At 51.8% G+C, this 24,189-nt stretch overlaps 1 protein-coding gene and 1 long non-coding RNA gene across 2 annotated transcripts in view; one reads left to right on the top strand and one right to left on the bottom strand.

Annotated features, from left to right (window-relative positions):
• The window catches only part of CYP46A1 (cytochrome P450 family 46 subfamily A member 1), a 28,657-nt gene that overhangs the window by 1,189 nt on the left and 3,279 nt on the right, over nt 1-24,189 (bottom strand). The window contains exons 2-13 of the mRNA XM_077910574.1: nt 20,750-20,830; nt 20,123-20,204; nt 13,192-13,265; nt 12,625-12,711; nt 11,286-11,424; nt 10,435-10,545; nt 9,254-9,404; nt 8,983-9,045; nt 7,040-7,112; nt 4,529-4,613; nt 3,899-4,009; nt 507-595 (exon numbers count right to left, since the gene is read on the bottom strand). Of these exons, the coding sequence (XP_077766700.1) occupies nt 507-595; nt 3,899-4,009; nt 4,529-4,613; nt 7,040-7,112; nt 8,983-9,045; nt 9,254-9,404; nt 10,435-10,545; nt 11,286-11,424; nt 12,625-12,711; nt 13,192-13,265; nt 20,123-20,204; nt 20,750-20,830 (1,146 nt within the window). The remainder of the gene's footprint in view (nt 1-506; nt 596-3,898; nt 4,010-4,528; nt 4,614-7,039; nt 7,113-8,982; nt 9,046-9,253; nt 9,405-10,434; nt 10,546-11,285; nt 11,425-12,624; nt 12,712-13,191; nt 13,266-20,122; nt 20,205-20,749; nt 20,831-24,189) is intronic.
• LOC144321131 (uncharacterized) lies at nt 241-2,465 on the top strand. The gene is made up of 3 exons (XR_013386858.1): nt 241-680; nt 1,355-1,505; nt 2,033-2,465. It is a non-coding gene; the product is annotated as an uncharacterized LOC144321131 (long non-coding RNA).

Genomic DNA, 24,189 nt, shown 5'->3' with positions numbered 1-24,189 from the left:
CAGGATCTCACGGTCCAATGTCACTTCTGTGTTTGGCCGGTCACATGTCCAGTTCTGGGCAGAGCCTGGGCTGGACGCAGGTGGTCTGTCCCTGGAGCCTGGCCACCCCCACCACTGGACTTTAAGACACTCACCCCCATAGTAAGCTTGAGAGGGAGCCTTTGGGTTCCCATTTCTCAGATAGGACCATCAAGGCAAGGGGAGGTGCGGTCTGTTGCCTGAGTCACGGGGCTTCCCACCACAAGGGACTGGTTATGAGCCTGGCTGTTAGAACCAGTCTGAACCGGCCTCAACCCCAGCTCTGTGGCTACTGGCTGCGTGCCCTTGGGCACGTTACCCAACTTCCCTGAGCTGTGGTTGCCTCTCCGCTCAAGGGGGCAGAGTAGGGCTCACAACTCCCTCTCAGTGATCTGGAAAGCTTTGTGGGCTCAGAGGGCATAGGCAGTTCCGACCGGTGGTCACTGGTCCATCCTTCTCCCGCATGCACAGCCTGAAGAGAGACTTACTTGGGCGCTTTGGGGCTGAAGCGATCGGGGTTGAAAGTCAGTGGGTCCTCAAAGTACGTGTCCATACGCCCCATGACGTAGGTGCTGAACTGCAGGGCACAGGATCCACTTGTCTCTGGTTCCAAAGACGAGCACCCGCACGTCTCCCCGACCCACCCAGTGACCAGGAGCCAGGTAGGCCCACACCCCCCACACACACTCCACCCGCCTGTCTGGGCCAGGGTGGGACTGCACTAGTCCTGGAGAGTGCCTAACAGGAAGGAAGGGGACAGCCCAGTGTGCCAAGGACCAGCTGGGCGTGCTACATCATCCCGTGCTCGGCACCGTGCTGGGGGGCTGGGGGGAGGTGGAGGGGGCACAACTATCCCTATTTTACAGATGAGAAAACTGAGGCTCAGAGAGAGGTTCACGACTTGCCTGAAGTCACCCGGCAAATAACTAGCCAAACTGAGATTCAATCTCAGGTCTGCTTCCAGAGCATCTTTCTGGGGATCCCTGAGAGCTGTTATTCTGCACAAGGCTTGCTTTGGGGTGGAAGGGGAGGCAGAGGAGTCCCAGGCCCCCACTAGCCTTTTGGTGCATGCCACATCGCTCCCTACTGGGCTTCCATGCCCCTGGACATGCCCCCCATAACGAGGGCTCTGGGTGCCAACCTCTGCCTCTTTACTCCTGCACTAAAGAGCTCCCTGAGCCCACTCTGCCCCCGGTTCTCTGTGCCGGGGTGAAGGGAGGGCCCGGAACTCACCTCTAAAAAAGTAGAGAGGGGTCTGAGATCAGCAAAAGCACCTACTGTGTGCTCGGGATTTTTGCCAGACACGTGACAGACATTATTCTTTGACTCTTCTCAGTAAGCTGTGACTTAGGAGTCATCATCCCCATCCTACAAGGAGGGCACTGAGGCCCAGAGATGACCCGGCCTGCCAGAGCGGGGCCGGGATTGGAGCCGGGCTGTGCCCACTCAAGACCCACACCCACACCTGTACACCTGCCCAGCCAGAGGTAAGGGCATTCTAAAGCACCACCTGGGTCACTCAGGCAGGTGGTCCTGGACAGGGGTGTTAATTTAAAATAAAAAAAAAAAAAAAGGAGCAGATAAACAGAATAAAGAGCCACACATCAGGAAGCTTTGATACCTGCTGGAGGAGGAGTGACAGAGTCCTGGGGAAGCCCAGCTGCGGGTGCCTAATAGGACCAGAAGCATGTCACTTCCTTTGTGAATAAAAACAGAACAGGTGCTGCGATGGGCTGATCTGTGTCCCCCTAAAATTCTTATGTTAAAGTCCTGACCTCAGAATGTGATCGTATTTGGAGATAGTCTCCTTAAAGAGATAATCAAGATACAATGAGGTCATTAGGGCGGGCCCTCCTCCAGTCTGGCTGGTGTCCTTATAAGAGGAGATTAGGACAGACACACACAGAAGAGGCCGTGGAAGCTCCCTGCATGGGGCCTGCTTCTCCCTCTGCCTCTGTCTCTGCCTCTTTCTCTGTCTCTAATGAATAAATAAATAAAATCTTTTTAAAAAAAGAAGAAGAAGAAGAGGCAGTGCAGGATACGGCAGGAAGGTGGCCACCTGGAAGCCAAGGAGAGAGGCCTCGGGAGAAGCCAACCCTGCCGACACCTCAATCTCGGACCCCCAGCCTCCAGAACTGGGAGAAAGTGCATTTCCGCTGCTAACCACCACCATCCTCACCCAAACCTCCCTGTCTGTGGTGCTTTGTTCTGGGAGCCCCCAGGAAACAAAACCAGATCCCTACCTCATACTGTACACAAAATCCACTCCGGGTAATAGGAACTTAACTTGCAAAAGAAAAATGTGAAATTGGGACGCCTCGGTGGCTCAGTGGTTGAGCGTCTGTCTTCGGCTCAGGTTGCGACCCGGGGGTCCTGGGATCGAGTCTCTTCTCCTCCCTCTGCCTGCGTCTCTGCCTCTCTCTGTGTGTCTCTCGTGAATAAACAAATAAAATCTTAAGAAAAATGTGAAACTGTTGGAAGACAATGTAAGTGACTATGCTGACCTCAGGATGGGGAGGAGGTGGGGGGCTCCCTCAGACAAAACAAGAGAATAGACCACTAAAAAATTAAGAACTTCAAAGCATTGAAAACGCTTTACAAGAGAAGCCACAAATCTAGAGACGACATTCGCAGCGCACATACCTGACAGAGGATTACCATGAATTCCTAAAGAGAGCTCAGCATAGCGATGAGGTAGGCCAGAGGAGGAAAGGGGGCACAGGGCTGCAAGCCTCACCAGTCACCAGGAAGGGGCAAGTCAAGACCACAAGGAGATACCTTCCTGGCACTTATTTGGCAAAAAAATAAGAAGCTGGGCCATACCAGGTGTTGGAAGAATAAGGAACAGCGTTGGTGGGCGTCTGGGTTGGCACGGGCGCTCTGGAAAACACTCTGGCGCTGGTTTACCAAGTTGATCACTCAGACGTCCCACACCCCAGCCCTCCTGCCCCGTCTGCTCGGGCCACGAGACAGCAGGAACCTGGGCACCTCTCGGATGCCCGCCGACCCAGAATCGACGATGGGGTCGACGAGCAGAACATGACACAGCAGTGCAATGAGGGCCCGCACGCACATAGCAATCCTAGGACCTAGCACCACGCGGGTGTGTACGTCCACACACTCAGACACGAAAAGGCGAGGTGATGGCAAGCACACAGTTCGGGACGGTGGTTGCTTCTGGAGGGAAGCAGGACGGCGACACACTTCTAGTTTGGGGTGGGCATCCGGGAGGTCGTGGTGCATGATGAGGGAATAAATGAATGGGTGTGCCAACAAAGAAAGGACAAGTAGGGGGGCCTGGGGTGCTTGGTCTCCGTTGAGCCTCGGACTCTTGGTTTCAGCTCAGGTTGTGATCTTAGAGACAGGAGATCGAGCCCTGCGTCAGGCTCAGCGTGGAGCCTGCTTAAGATTCTTTTCTGCCTCTACCCCTCCCCGCCTCTCTGCTTTCCCTCACTCTACAAAGAAAGAATATGAAAAAAAAAGAAAGAAAGAAAATGAAAGGAACAAAGAAAGGACAGGAGGGAAAGTCACTCTCAGTGGGAGAAGAAGGGGCTGTGGGAGGAGAGAGAAGGAATTGGACAGCCTGGGGTCAGCTCTGAAACTGGGCACATCTTCTATCTGCCCCTTGCCGGCTGTGTGACCTCAGGAAAGTGACCTAACCTCTCTGAGCCTCAGTGTCCTCAGATGTAAGCAGGGTGCCTCCCTTCCAGAATCATCCACTGTAACCTGACACTGGACAGTGTGGAAGGGAAGGAAGACCTCACAAGGTCATGGTGAAACTCAAATGAGCAACCCCAGTGGTGACCACGGGACCGCGGACGTCCCCGACCTCAGAGCTTGGTCACCCTGGGGCGGGCAGGGAGGGAGGGCCCCCACACACCAGGAGCGGGGTGTTGCCGGGCACTCTGACCCCGTCGATCAGGGTCTCCTCCTCCAGCAGGCGGAAGGTACCCCACGCCGGCGGGTACAGCCTCAGCGACTCCTTGAGAACCTACGGAAGCCATGCGGAGAGATAGGGAGTCAGGAGGTCCCCCAGACCGTGCCAGGGGCGTGCCCCAGGCCCATCTTTGCTCCCACTCACACAGCTGTCCATGACTGGGTCCCGGGCCCCCGCAAATTTAGCCTCGTTCTCTCGTCCAACCCCTCCTGTCATGGATGGAGAAACTGAGGCCCGAAAGGAGAAGGGGGTTGTGCAGAACAACCGTGGCAGAGCCTGGACCAGGACCCAGGCCTCCCTCTGCATCAGGGCACCACCATCCCAGAGGAGCCTTCCCCAGCTCAAGTCAGGCCTCCTGCTGTGCTTGGTCATTGGGGAGCGGAAGGGAGGGGAGGGGAGGGGAGGGGAGGGGAAGAGAGGGCAAGCTGAGTCTAGGCCCTGGCAGGGAGCTTGAGGCTCCTGGAAGTACCCGGCCTCCCTGGGACCTGCAAACAGCATCACCGCCCTCTTCAGTCAGGGGCTGCTCTCCCAAGCACCCACATGCACCCAGAACCTTCTCTCCTGCCCCCACACCTGGGACAGGTACTGCAGCCTCCCCAGATCGTCACAGTCAAGGTGCCGCTTAGAACCGATGACCTCGTCCACCTCGGCCTGCAGCCTGTTGGGTCAGATAAAGACAAGCTCGTCCCCGAGCAGAGGTTCCCCCCTACTAAGGTTAAGAAGGTGGAGAGAGCCACCTGGGGCTCCCCCTGACCACCCCCACATCTAAACCAAGACGCCTGAGCAGTTGGGAAGCAGTTCCAGGGCCTTACAATAGTCCCCCTCTGTGCTTGCTGCTTGGAACATGCTGCAGGAAATAAAACGCACCACGGAACCAGCTCTTTGCACCGTGGCCGTGTCAGCCTGGTGCACAGCAGCCAACAGCTGGAGGCAGAATGAGCAGGGCAGGCAAGCCGGCTGAGTAAGCCCCAAGATGTGCGCTGTTAGAGAACATGCGGTATTAAAAGTGGATTTGGACCACTTCACACCCGTGAGGAAGGCTGCGATCAGAGGGCAGAAGGAGCAAGTGTTAGCAAGCATGTGGAGAAATCGGAACCCTCGTGCGCTGTCGGTGGGAACGTAACAGGTACAGGTGTAGGTGGAAAAATGGTATGGCCGGTCCTCAAAAAATGAAATGTAGAATTGCCACAGGCTCCAGAAATTCCACTCTGGGTGTATGTGCCCCCAGATTGAATGTAGGGTCTCGTAGATACTTGTACACCATTATTCACAGTAGCCGAAGGGCGGAAGCAACCCGAGTGTCCATCACCAGGCGAATGGATCAACCAAATGTGGTCTGTCCATACGATAGAATATTATTCAGACAAGGAGGGAAGCTCTAACACCTGCTAAACCACGGGTGGACCTTGAAGACATTTTGCTGGGATAAGGCAGACAAATATGTCAACTACCGTGTGATTCCAGTTATGTGATGTGTCCAGAGGAGTTAAGTTCATGGAAACAGAGGCGCCTGGGTGGCTCAGCGGTTTAGCGTCTGCTTTCGGCCCAGGGTGTGATCCTGGAGTCCCGGGTTCAAGTCCCACATCGGGCTCCTTGCCTGGAGCCTGCTTCTCCCTCTGCCTGTGTCTCTGCCTCCCTCTGTGTGTCTCTCATGAACAAATAAATAAAATCTTTTTTAAAAACTCATGGAAATAGTAGAATGGGGGTAATGGGGGGCCAGGGCTGAGGGGGATGGGAAGCTAGTGTTTATTGGGGACACTGTCAGTTGCAATGATGAGAAAGTTCTGGAAACGGTGGTGGTTGCACAGCAATGGGGATGTGCTTAATGCCACTGAGCTAGGCCCTTAAAAGTGGTTAAACTGAGAAATTGTGTGTATGTGTGTATGTATGTGTGTTGTGTGTTTGTGTGTGTGACTATGTATCCGCAACATCAAAAACAGTGGATTTTGAGGATACCTGGGTGGCTCAGCGGTTTGGTGCCTGCCTTCGGCCCAGGGCGTGATCCTGGAGTCCCAGGATCGAGTCCCACATGGGGCTCCCGGCATGGAGCCTGCTTCTCCCTCTGCCTGTGTCTCTGCCTCTCTCTCTCTCTCTATCTGTGTCTCTCATAAATAAATAAATAAAATCTTAAAAAAAAAAAAAAGAGTGGATTTGGGAGAAGAATTTACAACAATGTGGGGCGACGTTTTAAAACACACGGTGAAATTCCGTAGTTAATTGTGAATTGCTCCTAAGGGTTGGGCAGCGGGTGGAATTACAATTATTAATTTTACTATTATTTACTAATAATTACTATTATTATTTTAGCTTTTCTGCTTTTTCCAAATTTTTAGAGAAAATATTACTATTATAGAGATATTTAAAACCCCAACCATTTTATACTCGCAGGTGATCGTTCACACAATCACCCTTGGATATTGCTGCTTCACAACTGTGATCAAGGCTTTCCCTGGCTCTGGAGCCCCCACCCCCGAGCCTGTCGGGGTTTTCAGAGTGCTTTCATGCTGGCACAGCTGGTCCGTGCAACAGTCCTCAAGGGAACCTGTTTGTGTTTAAGGAAACCAATGGGCCAGCTCAAATGCCATTTCCTGGAGCCCTCCTTTGTCTCACCAGCTGAGGACGAGCCATTCCTCCACACTGAGTGGGGGTTCTGCTCAGTTCTCGGGGCCAGCCCCCCGCCAAGCACTGAGCACAGCATGGGGAGGGAAAGAGCCACGGTCCCTGCTTTATCGGAACTTCTAGTTTCATGACTAAAATAGACTCAAAGCAGAGAGTCCCAGGAGAAGATGCATTCATGAGCTGGGAGGAGTCTAGGAGGGGAAGATGCTGAAGGACTACTTGAGGGGTAGGAGAAGGCTTCTGTGGGGGCGGACATGGAGTTCTCCAAGAAAAAAGCAGGGAGAGGAGCTCCACAAGAGGGACTGGCATGTGCAAAGGCCCTGGGGTGAAGAGAAACAGGACACGCTGGAGGAGACTCAGCCGTGGGAGGCTGGAGCTGGTTGTCTTCTAGGAATAAGACCTTAGACAGTCCCTTCACTAGCTTCCAGGGGAGCCACCCCGCCCACAAGTCTCCCCATTCCATACCTCGCCAAGATCTCAGGCTGGCGGGACAGCTCCATCACCGTGAATGCCAAATGATTGGCAGAGGTCTCGTGGCCTGTGGGAAAGGAGAACAGGACTTCCACATGGGCCCAGCCCCACTGCCTCTGAGACCCCCAAGCCCTCGGTGGCAGTTCAGGCCCTCCCTTCTCCCCCTGCAGCTGAGCTGGGCACACAGATACGAAGGAGACAAGCTGCCACCCATAGAGCCCCTGTGCCAGCCAGTAAGTGGCCTCTGCCCCCATGCATCTGGTTTTCACACCCTTAAAGCTCATTCCTCCAACCATGCTTGAGCCTTGACTGGCCTGGAGGGATTTTCATCCCCAGTTTGCCCAAGACAAAGCTGAGGCTGAGAGTAGAGTGTCTCTCTCAGGCCACCCAACAGGAACTGGGATTCAAGTCAAACAAGGCTTCCCTGTGTTGTCTCCAGGCCGCAGGCACCACCCCTGAGGCCTGGAGAGGACGGACCTCCAGCGTCATGACTGGGCCGATGGGGGCTTCCCCCCGAGAGGGCACGGTTTGTGCAGGAGGACCAGTTCTGAGTTCTGGCTGCACCCGGTCCAGTCCAAAGCCTCCAGCTAGGCCAGGAAGGGAACACCTGAGTCCCATGCATTCCCTCTGCAGGGTAAGTGGCTTATTAGGTGGCAACCACTGCCAGCCAGGGGTCTGGGGCGTGCTGGCCTCCGGAGCCTATACTTGGTGGCCAGTAGGTGCAGTGTCTGCACACAGGGTGCAGGGGTGGAGCTGTAGGGACTGAAGGGGGTCACTAAACCCTCATTGGCGGGCTGGATGGAAGTCTGGGGAGCCCCTCCAGGCCCCCACTTTAGAGATGAGGAACCAGGCCTGGGGCCACAGCGCCAGCCCATGGAGAAGCCCTATCCAGCACCTGGGTTCCCAGCTCGCAGGACGAGGCCAGTCATTCTTTGTTCAGCCCACACTTTGTGAGGTGGGAACAGGGAACAAGGCCCTGAAGTCTAGCTCTGACCCCAACTCTCTCCAGGGCATCTGGGATTCTGCGTGCACGTCCCTCCTCCTCCCCATCCTCCAGGTGGCCCTCCTCCTCTCTCAGGCCTTTTCAGGAGAGGCCGGCTTGCGTGCTCCCTCCTCCAAAAATCTACTAGCCCCTGGCTCACCAGGCCTGCAATCTGGCGAGGAAGACCTTGGGCCTCCTAGAATTGCCACAGTGAGTATAGGGTGTAACCCTGGGAGTCGTGGGCAGAGAAGAGCTCTGGGCGCCGTGGAGAGCTTCTACCTGGGAGCCTGGGGCAATCGGGCAATCACTGAGGGCTTCCCCAAAGAAGAGGTATGTGAGGAATCACTGAAGGATAAGTTTTCTGGATAAAGAAAGATGCTCAAAAATATTTGATGGGGGGTGCGTGGGCGGCTCAGTCGGTGAAGCATCTGCCTTTAGCTCAGGTCATGATCTCAGGGTCCTGGGATCAAGCCCCGTGTCGGGCTCCCTGCTCAGCAAGGAGCCTGCTTCTCCCTCTGCCCCCCTACCTCCTCAGGCTCGCTCTCTCTCTCTCAAATAAATAAACAAAATCTCTAAAAAAATATTTGATGAGCGAAAGAATGAAGTTGCCTGGCACATCTTTTCGTGCTGGTCTAACGAGGGCCTCCCCACAAATCCTGAGTGGGGCGGAGCCCTGAGTCCACGCGGCCAAGCTCTGCTGAGCGCAGCAAGGCAGCTCCATGACCCCTCACAGTTGCCAGCTCCATGAGCAGCTCAGCGGCCCCCAAGAAGGCCCCCTGGACCTCCCCAAGCAGAGAGAACCCCCCCCCAGCTCAGCCCCTCAGCCCCTCAGCCCTGCAGCGGAGCTCTGTGCAGACAGCCCGAGACACCTCCCGGAGTCAAGGTTGAGGGCGGTGCCCGGTGGCCACCACCTCTGCAAAGCCCGAGCCCTCGGCCTCACCGCCCAGCTACCAACCAGCAATGAAGAAGGTGACGAAGTTGTCCAGCAGGATCTCATCGTCCTGGGCTCCCTCTTCAGCTGAAAGACAAGGAGGGTTCAGGGCCCAGCCGCAGACGCCTGCCTCCCTCGTGCCCCCCGCCCCCTCCACCCGCCGCTCAGCAAACAACCAAAGCCCTTCTCCCCGAAGCCAGGGGGAGACCCCCGGAGTGGAGCGCGGTCAGCCGCCCCGACAGGTGGCACCCCTGCCGCCCGGCCCGGCCCACGGCCCACGCGGGAGCCCTCAGACCTTTGAGGATCTGTGTGAGGATGTCGGCAGGGACGTCCTCCCCCCTCTTCAGGGCCTCCCGGCGCCGCTGGACCCAGTCCTTGCCAACCTGGCGCAGAAAGCGAATGCTCTCTCGGATCTCGCGGAGCTGCTTCCACTTCCCTGGCATAAACTGAACAAGAACTCCCACTCAGGGCGCCGACCGAGCGCGTGGGTCAACCTCTCCCTCTCCCCCAGCTCCGAAACGCCTTTAGGAACCCACAGCAGCACCGGCAAGCTGGGAGGTGGGAAGACGGCAAGAACATTCTAGAACAGATAAAGTAGCCAAGGAGACTTCATCGACACGGCAGGCTGAGCCCAAACACCGCTCCCCCTTCCTGTACCAAATCCCTAGGTGGGATGGGAAGGATGCCCGGAAAATAAGAAGGGATCCCTGAAGGATGGAGGTGGCTAGGACTGTGTGGAAGGAGGAAACCACAGCCAGAGGGGAGTGAGGCGGAATCAAGTGCAAAAAAGACGGGGTGGCATCAGGGGACTCCAAGCTCAGGGGCTGAAGTCCCCGGGACCAGGAGGGGGCCCTGGGCATCTATCTGGGAATCAAGGACCACCTTTCTCCTTTCTTCCTCCTTCATGCCAGGAGTGATGGCTGGAGCTGCAGCAGCCATCTTATAACAATGAGGTGATGTGCTGGAGACAGCGGAACAGAAAGACAAAATGTTCTGGAAACATCTGGCATTGTGGTGCTATCACAGCCACCCTAGATTGCCTGCTTCAGGATCATTTCACATGAGAGAAAGATTAACTCCGGGGCGCCTGCGTGGCTCAGCGGTTGAGTGTCTGCCTTCGGCCCAGGGCGTGATCCCAGGGTCCTGGGATCGAGTCCCACGTCGGGCTCCCTGCATGGGGCCTGCTTCTCCCTCTGCCTGTGTCTCTGCCTCTCTCTCTCTCTTTCTCTTTATCTGTGTCTCTCATGAATAAATAAACAAAATATTAAAAAAAAAAAAGATGAACTAATTTACTTAAACCACTTTGACTTTGATTCTCTACTTTAGGTGATGTTCGCAAATCCTGATTCAGAAGTCACTTCAATCATACCGGAACTCAAACCCCATTCTGGAAAAAGGTCACCGGAGGAGGTGCTCTGGCAAATTAGGACAAGGCCAGCTCTGGTGGCTGGTCACCGGAGGGGCTGGAGGCTGTACCTTCGCCAGCGTGTTGCGAGATGCGGTAATACCCTCCAGGATCAGTTTCACCTTCCGAGACAGAGGTTTCTGGGCCCCCAGCAGCATGCCTGTCTCCATCCCAAAAGCTGCCTGGGGGAGAGAGAAGGGCGAGGTCATCCCTGGGTGTGGGTGGGAAGACGAAGACGCGGAGCAGAACCTGGCACCGCTCAGCTAGAGACCCAGGCCCTGGGCTAAGGGTTTGTGCGCATCGTGTCGTCGACTCCTTACAATGACCCATGGTGATTCCAACCCTGTGGGATGTGGTGAGGACTACATAGCACACAGCAGCCACTCCACAAACCTTGGCTTCCTTCCTTGAGAAGATGCATTTCCCTAGAAATGGAGCCTTCCTTGGTGTCCCTTCTATCCCAGCCTCCCAGTGAATTACTGGGTGACAAGGACCCTTCAGTCACTAGGTCTGCATTCCAGCTGCCTGGGGTGCCCTTGGCTGGGTGGGGGGTTATTGGGCCACTGCTGGGCCTACCAGGGTGCAGAGCCAAGCCAGATCCAGGGCAGGCACTAGGGGAAGAGGTAGGCTTTGGGCTGGGAGGCAGGCAGACCTGAGATCCAGTCCAGCTTCCGCCACTGACCAGACACAGGCCCGGTCCCCACACTCTCAGGGTCCATTCGCAGAGAATGAGTTAGTAGCTGCGGTCTCGCATGCGTTCGTTTTGAATATTCAAGGTGATATGAAGCTCCTCACCCAGAGAAGGGGCTGATGCGTGGAGGAGGAGGAGAGAGGAGGAATGCAAGGCAAGGGAGGAGGAGAGAAGAGCAGCCCTCCGCCCCATGTGGCACCCCTGCTCCCATGCCCAGCGGCCTCCCATCACCTTGGCCAGGATGTCCATGGTGGTGCAGGTCAGCATGTCCTGCATGGACACCGGGGTCTGCCCATCTGCCTTGGCCTCCAGAATCTCCACCAGCTGCTCGGCTTTCTCATTGAACGTTTCCATCAAGCTGACCAAGGAGCTGGGGAAACAGCATTCGTTGAGATAGCCAAGAAACTGGAAACAATTCAAATGTCTATCAACTGGTGAATGGATAAGCAAAATGTGCTGTGTCCAGTACAATGGAATTTCATTTGATAATAAAAAAAGGAAGTTCTGAGACATGCTTTGGCATGGATGACCCTCAGAAAGCTATGCTAAGTGAAAGAAGCCAGGCACAAAAGAGATGTTATACGATTCCATGTATAAGAAATGTCTGGAATATGAAAATCCATAGAGACGGAAAGTAGATTAGTGGTTGCCAGGTGCTGAGGTCACTGAAGGGAAACGGGGAGTGCCTGCTTTTTGGGGGGTGATGAAAGTATTCTAAAAATGGACCGTGGGATCCCTGGGTGGCGCAGCGGTTTGGCGCCTGCCTTTGGCCCAGGGCGCGATCCTGGAGACCCGGGATCGAATCCCACGTCGGGCTCCCGGTGCATGGGGCCTGCTTCTCCCTCTGCCTGTGTCTGTGCCTCTCTCTCTCTCTCTCTCTCTCTCTCTGTGACTATCATAAATAAATTTAAAAATTAAAAATAAATAAATAAATAAATAAAATAAAAATGGACCGTGGTGATGGTTGTGCAATTTTGTGAATTTACGAAAACTTACTTGATTTTAAGTGATGAATTGTATGGTATGGAAACCGTATCTCAATAAAAGTTATTTAAAAGGTAAAATGCTACCAAAAGTGAGAACTATAATAAAGAAAATAAAAAGCTGGGCAGCCCCAGTGGCTCAGTGGTTTAGCACCACCTTCAGCCTAGGGAGTGATCCTGGAAACATGGGATTGAGTCCCACTTCGGGCTCCCTGCATGGAGCCTGCTTCTCCCTCTGCCTGTGTCTCTGCCTCTCTCTCTCTCTCTCTCTGTGTGTGTGTGTGTGTCTCTCATGAATAAATAAATAAAATCTTTAAAAAAAAAAAAAAAAGAAAAGAAAAAGCCCGGGGGAGGAGTGATGAGGTCTGAGTGGGGAAGTTCTGGGACCCAGAACTCGCACCCCAGGCATCACTGTCACTTGTGTCACTTGGCCTTTGATGCTCAGCCTGCATCCCCAGCAGCCTGCTTTGCTCTCTCGCTCTCTCTCTCTCTACTAATGCCCCCACCTCTCTCCCTTCAGCCAGGGTGAGCCCCCGTCCCGTGAAGCCCACGCCCTTCCCAAGGCCTACCATCTTGGATCCACTCACCTGCGGCTGAAGGCCAGGTCCATGACCCTGCGCTGCTTGTGCCAGCGCTCATAGTCACATTCAGATACCAAGCCTTGGCCAAACAGTCTGCAGGAGACAAATGCTTGACATGAGAAACAGGGAGGGGGGAAAGGGGACTGATTGATGGCTTGATAGGGACAGGGTCACCTTTTGGGATGATGGAAATGTTCCTGAACTACTTAGTGGTGATGGTTACACCACACCATGAATGGACCACATGCCACTGAGTTGTAACCAACATGGTCAAAATGATGACTTTTGTGAATTTTGCCACAATCAATCAGTCAATCAATAAGAAATTGGGAGATCACATGCCCCAACCTTGCAACCCCCTCAACCCGCCCACCTGCTATCCCGAGGGGAAAGAGGAGAAAGAAGGTGACAATGACAAGAGCGGTGGCTACCATTTAGGGGCATCTGCTGTGTGCCTCGCAGCCAGGGCTCGGGCCTTCATGCTACACCCAACACCCTGGCCCCCATGGCCCTCTGTTTGTAGCTAGAGGCTTTCCAGGCCCCCGCCCCCCCCGACCCCTCCTGGTGCCTTACCTCTCACCAAACACAGTCTGGATTGCGTGGTACATCTTGGAGTCCTTGTTGTACTTGGTGGACATCAGGAACTTCTAAACATCCCCAAAAAGCCAACATGAGCTCGTGCACCCATGAGAGGCTGCAAAGGACTCAGTAGTTTTCTGGGCTCTTGTGAAACACACCCCAACAATCCCTTTTAACTGAGTGCCCGCTGTGGTGTGAACACTTCGTCAAGCACAATCTCACCCTAACCCTGCAGAAGTCCTGTCTTCAAGCAATAGCATCTTGTTTGGGGATGAGGAAAGCAGGACATAGAGGAGTGAAGTGATATTCCTGTGGCAACACAGCTGGAGTGGTGCGGTGGGGGGTCCTCACTTCAATGCCCAAGCATGGCATGGCCCTCACACTACATCGCCTTCTAAATCATGAAAACAAGAAAAGGCAGGTGCTGCTCTGCAACCAGAGCAAGGGAAGGGAGAAGCCCAGAGGGAGGGCTTCTGAGATAAGGGAGAGACCCTGGGCACAGATTTAGTATCACTAGTGCCAACCCAGCCATAGGAGTCAAGGAAGGCTTCCTGGAGGAAAGATCAACTTGCCTTATCACAAGCTGGATGGTAGCAATAATAACATTAGCTGACAGCTCTTGAACCAGTACAGTCAAGGGGTTAACAGCTCAGGCTGTGGAGTCAGCTGGTTTGAATTTGGATCCAGACTCAGCATCTTCACTCCACCACTTGCTAACTTTATGACCACAGGCAAACTACTCATCTCCTCTGCTTCCTCGTCTCACATATTGGGGATAAGAAGCGTGCCTGCCTGGAAAGGTTGCTGTAGAGAAAAATCTGCTCTATACGAAAAGTCTGAGAACACTGAGACACATCAGGTGTTCCATAAATGGCAGGTGCACATCTGCATCATCATGAGTGTAGCTCACTTAGTGTGCAGGCAACCCTAAGAGATAGGTGCCATTTTTATGCTCATCTTATATATGATGGAGAAACTGAGATTTTTAAATGCCCAAGGTCATGCACATGGTGAATGGTGGACATAGGATTTGAATCCAGGCAATTTGCTACAGGAGAGAGGGAAGAGAAGGCTGTGATGCAGGGAGGGGAAGCCCAGGTCATGTGCTGCCTTCAGGCAGAGTGACAAGTGGGGAGGCGCAGCAGGGGAGCTGGATCCCAGAGGCCTGCCTATGAATCACTGAACTTTACCCTGGAGGCACTAGGAAGCAGCAAGGCGATATCTCGACTGTACATTAATCCAGGAGCTTCTGGTATCTGGGAGCTTAGCTCAGAGTCCTAATATCAATTTTTCAGCTGAAGGAAAATGTCCAAAATGGCTGACTTTGGGTCATGAGCCATATCCTGGGGACCCCACCCTCACCCAAATGCTGTCATTTATAAACCAATTTATAAACCACTACCGTCTCCTGCAGGTTCTGTCCCCATGAGAGTAAAGGCCCAACTCCCAGGACCTCTCAAACATTTTTAAATAGTCCAAGGTCTGTGCCAACCCTCCCAACCTAAACTGAGGAGTCCCCACACTGAAGCACAGCAGCCTCAGCACAGACTCCAATCAGGGGTCCCCATAGTCAGGTGTCCCTGTGTCTGCTATCCCTGGGCCTGGGGATCCTTTGAAGGCCCAATGAGCTAGGTTTTGGGACATGAGGGGCATGTGGGACATCCTCAGCACCTTGCTCCCTTCCCTGGTTGTCCACACTGATTGCAATCTTCTGTGCACTAAGGGACAACTGCTGGGCACTTGCCCTGCTGCCATAAGCAATAAAAAACAATAGGTAGGTGCCTGGGTGGCTCAGTCTGCCTTTGGCTCAAGTCATGGTCCCAGAGTCCTGGGATTGAGCCCTGCATCCGGCTCCCTGCTCAGTGGACAGTCTACCCCTCCTTCTCCCTCTGCCCTTCTCCCTGCTTGTGCTGTTTCTCTCTCTCTCTCTCTCTCTCAAATAAATAAAATCTTTTTTTAAAAAAGGCAAAATGCATGAAATGTCTCTTTTCAGATACTAATCAACAGGAAGTACAGGATTGTGAATCCTAAGAGAAGGAAAAGAGAAAAAAAAAAGATGTGAGCCTACGACCAAAGATTAATTACTCCAGCTTTCTGCAATTTCAGGATAAAGGCTCTAAAAGATAAAACTCAAGTATAGCCCAGCAGGCTTACCAAATTGATGAGACAGAAATCAGAGTCCAGACAGATCAGAGGAGACTAGAATTTGTAGAGCAGAGGAACTAAGGGGAGGGAGCTATGCATACAAAGGGCTCTTGTGCAGAAATCTGCATAGGGATCCCTACACCTTTGGATGACTACCAACCTGGGCACATGTACAGTGAACACAAGACTAAGTTTAAAACAACTTCTGTGGATGCCTGGGTGGCTCAGTGGTTGAGCACCTGTCTTTGGCTCAGGTCATGATCCCAGGGTCCTGGGATCGTGTCCCACATCAGGCTCCATGCAGGGAGCCTACTTCTCCCTCTGCCTATGTCTCTGCTTCTCTCTCTGTGTGTCTCATGAATAAATAAATAAAATCTAAAAAAAAAAAAAACTTCCAGGAAAAAGGAGGATTATTGAGTAATTATATGCTGAACGATTCTCAGAGCTTATGCAGGCCAAGTACTGTTCAAGTTCCCACTGGCCAGAGTTAAACCTCAGACATAAGGCCTTTACATGGTCCCCAGAAGAGTCACTCCTTAGTAGTGGGGCTAAGCTAATGCTAGAGTAAAATTCGACCCTAGACCAACCCTACAAGAGCCTTCAAGCAAACCTGGAAAGGATCAAACTGATCCACAGATAACTTTACCATCTGCCAAAATGGATTCCAGCACCCTTCAAAAGAATAAGACAAAATTGAGCACTCCAAAATGTACAACTGACAATGTTCAGGATCCAATATGAAATCACTAGACATGCCAAAGAGTGGAAAAATCTACCTACAACCAGGCCCAGAAATAACAGAGATGATGGAGTTTGCAGACAGGAACTTTTACACATTTGTTACAAATATTGAAAATATGCTCAAGTAGCCCACATATCCAAGAAGTTCAAAGACTCCTACGTAGCATTAACAAAAAGAACATGGGACAAAAGAAAAAAAAAGAACATGGGACACCTGGGTGGCTCAGTGGTTAAGTGTCTGCTTTTGGCTCAGCACATGATCCTGGAGCCCTGGGATCAAGTCCTGCATTGGGCCCCCTGCATGGAGCCTGCTTCTTCCTCTGCCTATGTCTCTGCCTCTCTCTCTCTGTGTCTCTCATGAATAAATAAATAAAACCTTAAAAAAAAAGAACAGTACACCAAAGTGGATCATAATCAAATTCCTGACACCAGTGGTAAACAGAAAATCTTAAAAGTAAACAGAGATTAAGTAGTATTTTATTTGAAGATAGACTAAGTTAAAGATTATACTATAAATCCTAGGACAACTACTAAGAGAGAGAGAAGGAGATCTAATAAGCAAATAGTAGAGATAAAATAGAATACTGAAACATATTCAATCATGGGGATCCCTGGGTGGCTCAGCAGTTTAGAGCCTGTCTTCAGCCCAGGACATGATCCTGGAGTCCCAGGATTGAGTCTCACATCAGGCTCCCCATATGGAGCCTGCTTCTCCCTCTGCCTATGTCTCTGCCTCTCTCTCTCTCTCTGTATCTCTCATGACAAAATAAATAAAATCTTTAAAAAAAAACATATTCAATCCAAAAGAAGGCAAGAAAGGAGAAGAGGGGACAAACAACAGATAAGACGAGAGCAAATAACAGCATGGTAGCTGTAAACCTCAGCATTTCAATAATTACAATAAATATAAATAACCTAAGCACTCCAATTAAAAGGAAGAGATTTTGAGACTATAAAACAGCAAAATCCAACTATATGCTATTTATACAAAACCCACTCTAAATATAAAAACCCAGGGGGGCCTGGGTGGCTCAGTTGATTAAGTGTCTACCTTTGGCTCAGGACATGATCCCAGGGTCCTGGGATCGAGCCCCACATTGGGCTCCCAGCTTTGCCAGGAGGCCATTTCTCCCTCTCGACTCTACTCGTTTGTTCTCTCTCTCTCTCTCAAATAAATAAATAAATAAATTTTTAAAACAAACAAATAAATAAATATAAAAACCCAGAGATAGGTTAAAAATAAAAGGATAGCAAAAGATACACCAAGCAACACTAACTGGAGTGGCTCTGTTAATATTAGACAAAATGTCCTCAAGAAATGGAATATCACCAAGGATAAATTAGGAGGACATTTCTAAAGACACAAGGGTCAATTAATCACAAAGACACATCAGTCTTCAATGTGTGCACACCTAATAACAGAACTCCAAAATGCATGAAGCAAAATTGATAGAACCAAATACAGAAATAGAAAAACTCATGATTCTGGTTGGAGAGTTCAACATTCCTCTCCAAGTAATTGTTAAAACAACTACAGAAAATTAGTGAGGATTTAGAAGATTTGGTTAATACTATCAACCGACTTCTCGTAACTGATATTTCTAAAACATTCCATTCAACAATCATAGAATATACATTCTTTTTAAGTGCTCATAAACAGAGATGCCTGTGTGGCTCAGTGGTTAAGCATCTGTCTTGGCTCAGGGCATTATCCTGGAGCCCTGGGATCCAGTCCTACATCGGGCTCCCCATAGGGAGCCTGCTTCTCCCTCTGCCTGTGTCTCTGCCTCTCTCTCTGTGTATCTCATGAATAAATAAATTTTAAAAATCTTTACATGCTCATAAACATTCACCAAGATGGACCATATATGAGGTCATAAAACAAGCTTCAATTCATTTGGGTGAATTGAATCATGAAGAGTATTTTCTCTGAACTCATAGAATAAAACTAGAAATCGAGCAGCCCTGGTGGCACAGCAGTTTAGCGCCGCCTGCAGCCTGGGGTGTGATCCTGGAGACCCGGGATCGAGTCCCACGTCAGGCTTCCTGCATGGAGCCTGCTTCTCCCTCTGCCTGTGTCTCTGTCTCTCTCTCTCTCTCTGAATAAATAAATAAAATATTTTAAAAAAAAACGAATGAGGTTTAAAAAAAATTAAACTAGAAATCAATAACAAAAGGTATTTGGAAATACCATAATATTTAGAAATTGAATAACACACATCTAGATAATCCATGAATCAAAGAAGAAATCACAAGGGAAGTTAGAAAGTGTTTTGAGGGGCATCTGGGTGGCTCAATTGGTTAAGCATCTGCCTTCAGCACAAGTCATGATCCCGGAGTCCTGGGATTGAACCCTACATTGGGCTCCTTTCTCAGTGGGAGTCTGCTTCTCCCTCCACCCCTCCCCCTGCTCCTATGCTCTCTCACTCTGAAATAAATAAAGTCTTAAAAAAAAAAAGAAAAAGAAACTGTTTTGAACCAAATGAAAATAAAAGTACAATATATTGAAATATATTGCTAATGTAGTACTTATGAGGAGATGCTCGGCTGTAAGTGCTTATATTAGAAAAGAAACAAGGTCTAAAATCAAGTTTCTAAACTCCCACCTTAAAAAATTTGAACAAGAACAAATTAAACTCAAAATGGAAATAATAAAGAGCAGAAGGAAGGAAAAGAAATCATAAAGGAGGGAAAGGAAATAACAAAGAGCAGAAAGGAAACACTAAAGAGCAGAAATCAATAAAACAGAAAATGGACAAACAATGGAGAAATCCAATAAAACCAAAAACAGGTTCTTTGAAGAGATAAATAAAATTGATAAACCTTTAAACCTGATTAAGAAAATATGAGAAAACCCAAATTACTGTCTCCAGGAATGAGAGAGGGTATAGGACCACAGAGCCAGTAGACATGAAAAAGTTAATCAATAAATATTATGGACAACTTTATACCAATAATTTTAACAATTAGATGAAATGGACAAATGCCTTGAAAGACACAAATTACCAAACCCAAGAAAAACAGAAAATTGGAATGGCCATAAATCACTTAATTAAAACAAAACAAAAGGTGCTTCCTTCAGAGAAAATGCCAGGCCCAGATGGCTCCACCAGTGAGTCCTATCAAACATTCAAGGAAGAAATGACACCACGTCATACAAACTCTTTCAGAAAACAGAGAAAGGGGGACATTCCCAACTCCTCTTTCAAGGTCTATTGATCCAAAACCAGACAAAGGAATTATAAAAAAATAATAAATATAGAAACAAAAATTCTTAGCAGAAGATGAGCAAATTTTATCATGACCGGGAATGCAAGGTTGGTTTAACGCTTGAATATTAACCAATGCAACTCATCATATTAACATATATGGTTCAACTTTTTTCATTGAGCCTCATGAAGTTCTTTGTATATGGTTTTTGGTAGCATGCTTGAAAAATCTTAAACTGTGTCCATATTTGAAATTAAACTTTTAAAAATGATTTTTAGCATCCTGTTAGAGACACCATGGTCGTTCAGCTTTTCTCCTGATCTGGACCGTAAGTTGCATTCTCCCGCTCTCATGCCAAGAACCACCCTGCACATCTGCTGCGTACCCACTGTGAGAAATGAAGCACTGTCATTTATTCCCTGTGAGGATTAAATGGGTTAATATAATGAAATACACAAAGAAGTGCATTTAAGTGTCTTTTGCCCCTTTATTAAATAAATATTTGTGTAAATGAATATTTATTAAATAAATCAATGGCTATTTAATCCTCACAATAGCCCAGAGACAGAGGGGTTATGATCCCACCCTGAAGATGAAAGAACCAAGGCTGAGGGAGGTTAGCTAGCTAAATGTGTGTGCACCCCCTGGGCAAAACTCCCAAACAGTGGGTGGTCAGAGAGAAAGATGCCATACATTTTTGGATCCTTGGGAAACCAGCCCAAACTCTGGTGCCTCTGGGACAATTCCCCACAGTCCCTGGGGTCAAGTTTCATGCCCACAACCCAGGGAAGGGAAGGCCCCTCCCCATGGAATCCACTCTGCTTCCTACCTTGACCGACTCAGGGCTTGTGACGATGACCGAGGTTTTGTGGAAGACGTTGACCCGCACAACGGGGCCATACTTCTTAGCCCTGGAAACCAGAATGACCCAAAGGAAGCTGTCAGCTGTGGGAGAGGTGACTATCATCCTCACTACCCAGCAGGAGGATCAGGGTGTCCCATCCCAGGAGGGGCTTGACATGGTCTCTCTGCTGGGTCACACCCCCCACTGGTCTCAGTTCCCACATCCATAGAAGTAGGGTTGCTACACTCCTCCTTTGCTGGGAACCAAGCGATATCGTGCCTTTGAAAATGCTTTTGCAAGTGTAAAGCACCATTGTCTACACTGACTATGACCGAGTCACACACCCCACCCAGCTTACAGATGAAGAAACTGAGGCTCAGAGTTTCTCATGGCCGGTCTCAGGTCACACGGCTGGTGAAAGGCAGAGTCAGCTGCTTTCTGAACCAGCCTCTCCTACTCTCCACTCAGGGGAGGAACTTTGGGGGTGGGAGTGACCTGTCCCGAGGGGGGGGAAGTGTGTATGCTGACGGGGGGGGGGTGGGGGTGGGGCGGGGGTTGAGGCATGAGGGCCCTGGGCTGGAGTAAGGGCAACAAATGACAATCAGGACCCACCAATCCAAAAACACATCTTGGAGCACGCGGCCACAAACCTCATCCTTTTTCCAGAAGTAGGGGAGGTGTCCTAGAAGGAAACTAGAAGAAACAGGAAACGTTAAGATCACCAGAAGTCACCATTAAAGAGTGCTCCCTCCCCCCACAGGATTCCGGGAGGTTGGCGTCATTAGGCCCACTTCACAGATGGGAGGACTGAGGCCCAAGGAGTTGTGGCACTGGCTCCGGGGCACCTGGCGGTTGGAATGCAGGCAGGATGCAAACCCAGGTCTGGCCAGCTCCAGAGCTTTCCATAGAGGGGAGATGGAGAAGGATGAAACCATCTCCCTGGCGCAGAGGCCAGGGGCTGGCACATCCAAAGTGAACAATGGTATTGTGTGCAATTACCTTGACACATCCACGGAACACTCACTACATGCTGGGCACCATTCCACCCCTCTTTCCACCTGAGCCACCCCCACCACCTGGAGGAAGGTAGTTTGTTAACCACAGGCAGGGGAGCTGCAGCCAGAGAGGTGGTCATCAGCCCACCATGGCACGGCTAGGACGGGGTCACCCCAAGGTCCTTCTCACCCAGGGATTGTTTAGTCATGCTCAGTCTGCAGTGCAGATGTGTAAGTCTGGTGTGATCACCACAATGTGAACAAGTCTGTCTGGTGTCACCTTGTGGCACATTTTTAAGGTGTTTCCTATCTCCCGTGTGACTTATTCCAGACAAGCTCACTTACTACACCATCTAGAGCGAGTTTTCTGGGTCAGAGACCTCACCTTTCCTGGAGGGAGATAGAGAGCAAATAAACAAATAGGTAAGTAAGTATGAAGTCGGAGAGTGATGGGAGAAAAATCAGGGGGTTAGGTAATCAGAGGTGGAGATAGGACGGGGGTTGTTATTTTCTGCAGGCGGGTCAAGAAATGTCCCTCTAAGAAGGTAACATTTGGGCTGTAATAAGTGAGGGACTTGGCTGCCCAGGTATGTAGGGGAAGAGCATTCCAGGCAAAGGGAAGAGCAGGTGCCAAGGTCCTGAGGTAGGAGTGTGCTTGGTAAGTTTGAAGAACAGGGAGAAGGTGTTGAGGCTGGAGAGGAGTGTTTGAGGGCGATGTGGCACGGGATGGGGTCCTCAAGGTAGGGGGCAGATCACCAACAGCCTTGTGCACTGTTGTTGAAACTTTTGCTTTGACCTTGAAATGGGGGCCACTGGAGGGTTTTGAGTGGAGCAGAGACAGGGTCTGACGGGTTTCTAAGGGCTCATCTCACGGCTGCTGTGCTGAGAGTATATGGGGCGGGTGGGGGCAGGAATGGAGGCAGGGACACCAGTGAGGGGCTGTGAGAGGGGACAGGGCTCAGACCCGTGCAGGCGAGAACCCGGTTTCCAGTGCGTGTTGTCGGAGGAGCCAAGCGGACTTGCTGTGGGTGTGGGTGTGAGAGCGCTGTCAGGCTGAGCCAAGTCTCCTGGCCTGAGCATTACAAGGATGGATGGGGCTGCCACTTACTAAGGCGAGGAGGCCTGAGAAGGAGCTGGTGGGGGGCAGCAGGCCCCATCATGCCCTTGTCCGTGCGGGCAGGTGGGGTTTTGAGGGCCAGCACTGAGGCTCTGCCTGCAGGAAGGGGGGGCCTGAAGTTCCAGCTCGCCACCCCCCTCCCCAGCAGCCTCCACAGATGACCCTGCGACCTCCACCTGGGTGGGGTCAGCTCCCAGAGCTCCCCGGGGAGGGGGGGGTTTGCACCTCTGTTGCTCCCAGAGGTAACCTGCTCTACTGGCTTTCTGACCTGCCAGGCTAGAGATGTGAACGGGACAGTCCTCAGCAGAGAGGCGGCACTCACAGCCCAGCAACTGGATTAGACCACAAGGGGGGGCGAGTGTAGACAGAGAAGAGACCCCAGGACTGAGTCAGGCGGTCAGGCAGCAAAGGGACCACCGGCCAGGGAGACTGAGCCGGAGCCGCTGGGGAGGCCCAAGGAGAGCCAGGGGTGTGGAGTGGGGAGCCTGCGGAGAGAGCGGGACAGGGGAGGGGCTGGCACTACCCCAGGCTGCCCTGGGCCCGGGCAAGAGCAGGACGGAAGCGCTACCCTGGGCGCAGCTCCCGGGAGGTCACTCGGCCAAAGCAGGGTGGGCGGAGAGGTGGGTGCCAGAGCCCCAGGGGGTGGCAGGCCCAAGAGAGGGAAGGAAGGATGGGGCCCAAAGATAGACAGGCTTGGGGTGGGTGCTGAGGGGGTGCAGAGACAGGGGGTGGCATTTGGAGGGAATGGGAAGGGAAGAGATGGATTTTTTTGTGTGTGTTTTTTTTGTTGTTTTTGTTTTACAACATGTTATATAAAAATCAGAATGATGCAGGAGACAAGGAAAACTGATGGCACAGGAGGGGGGCCTGGCTGGGGCCAGGGTTGCTGAACCGAGGGGACGGCTCCCCGTGGCCAGAAGCACTGAGGTCCCCGTGGGAAGGGCGCGTGGGCCCCGGGCAGGGATGGGGGTAGCTGGCGGTGGCGGCACAGCCCTGGAAGGAAGTTCTCTCAGGCTGCTCCATTTACTCAGGGAAGTAGGAGGCAAGAAGAAAGGCTGGGAGTGGGGATCGAGGGGGAGGTGGCAGGAACTGAAGAGAAGCAAGAAACACTTCAAGAGTGGGCGGCAAATGCACGAGGAAGGAAGTGCAGGGCGGCTGCCGGGCAGCTGAAGCCCACGGGGGTGAGCGGCCCTGAACTTCCGCTGCTCCACCAGTCCCACACGACTGGCTGTATTTCCAGAATAATCTGGTATCCAGGGTCACTCCCTACAGCTGCCCGTTTGGGGAGAATGTTCTTTTGGGGACCACCTGAGTGAGAACAGGATCTAGGCGTTCCTCACTGTCCCAGGCCTGTCTGGGAGCCTCCGCTGTAAGCACGGGGGCCCACGGCCACCTGGGGGAGAAGGTGAGTGACACCCCAAGAGGGCCAAGGGGACAGAGGAGTGTGGGGTCCCACTGCCGGGCACGGATGGAAACTAAAACCTCTTCCCTCTGACCCCTGCAGGGGGCGCTGGGGAGCCAAAGGCCGGGCAGGAAGACCAGGTGTTGGAAATAGGTAAGGGATGCAGAATTCCCAGGAGGTGGAACCTGGGATGGGGCTGGGGGCGGACAGAGGCAGGCCCCTGCTGGCAGGCTGAGCATGACAGGGCTGCCCCCGGGAGACAGAGGCGGGTGAGAATCCTCCGCCCTGCCGGGTCCGTGGCACATGCAGTTTCCCATAACACTGTGCTTGGCACAGCGGCAATCCAAGGTTTCCTGAGGGCAAAGTCTTGGATCGTAAAGAAGCAGAGGTCACCTGGAGGGTCCACTGTGAGGCCAGCCCCAAGGATGAAGGGAGCCCACACAGTGGCTGGGGGGGGGACACCTCCAGGAGTGAGGGTGAGTGGCCATGACTGTGCCCCATGCCAGTGGGAGGGGTGGTGAGTGCTCAGCCGGGCACC

Source organism: Canis aureus, chromosome 9 (assembly GCF_053574225.1).
Source record: "Canis aureus isolate CA01 chromosome 9, VMU_Caureus_v.1.0, whole genome shotgun sequence".
NCBI lineage: Eukaryota > Metazoa > Chordata > Mammalia > Carnivora > Canidae > Canis > Canis aureus.
The sequence above is the reverse complement of the archived record's forward strand: the minus strand, read 5'-3'. Positions and strand labels throughout refer to the sequence as shown.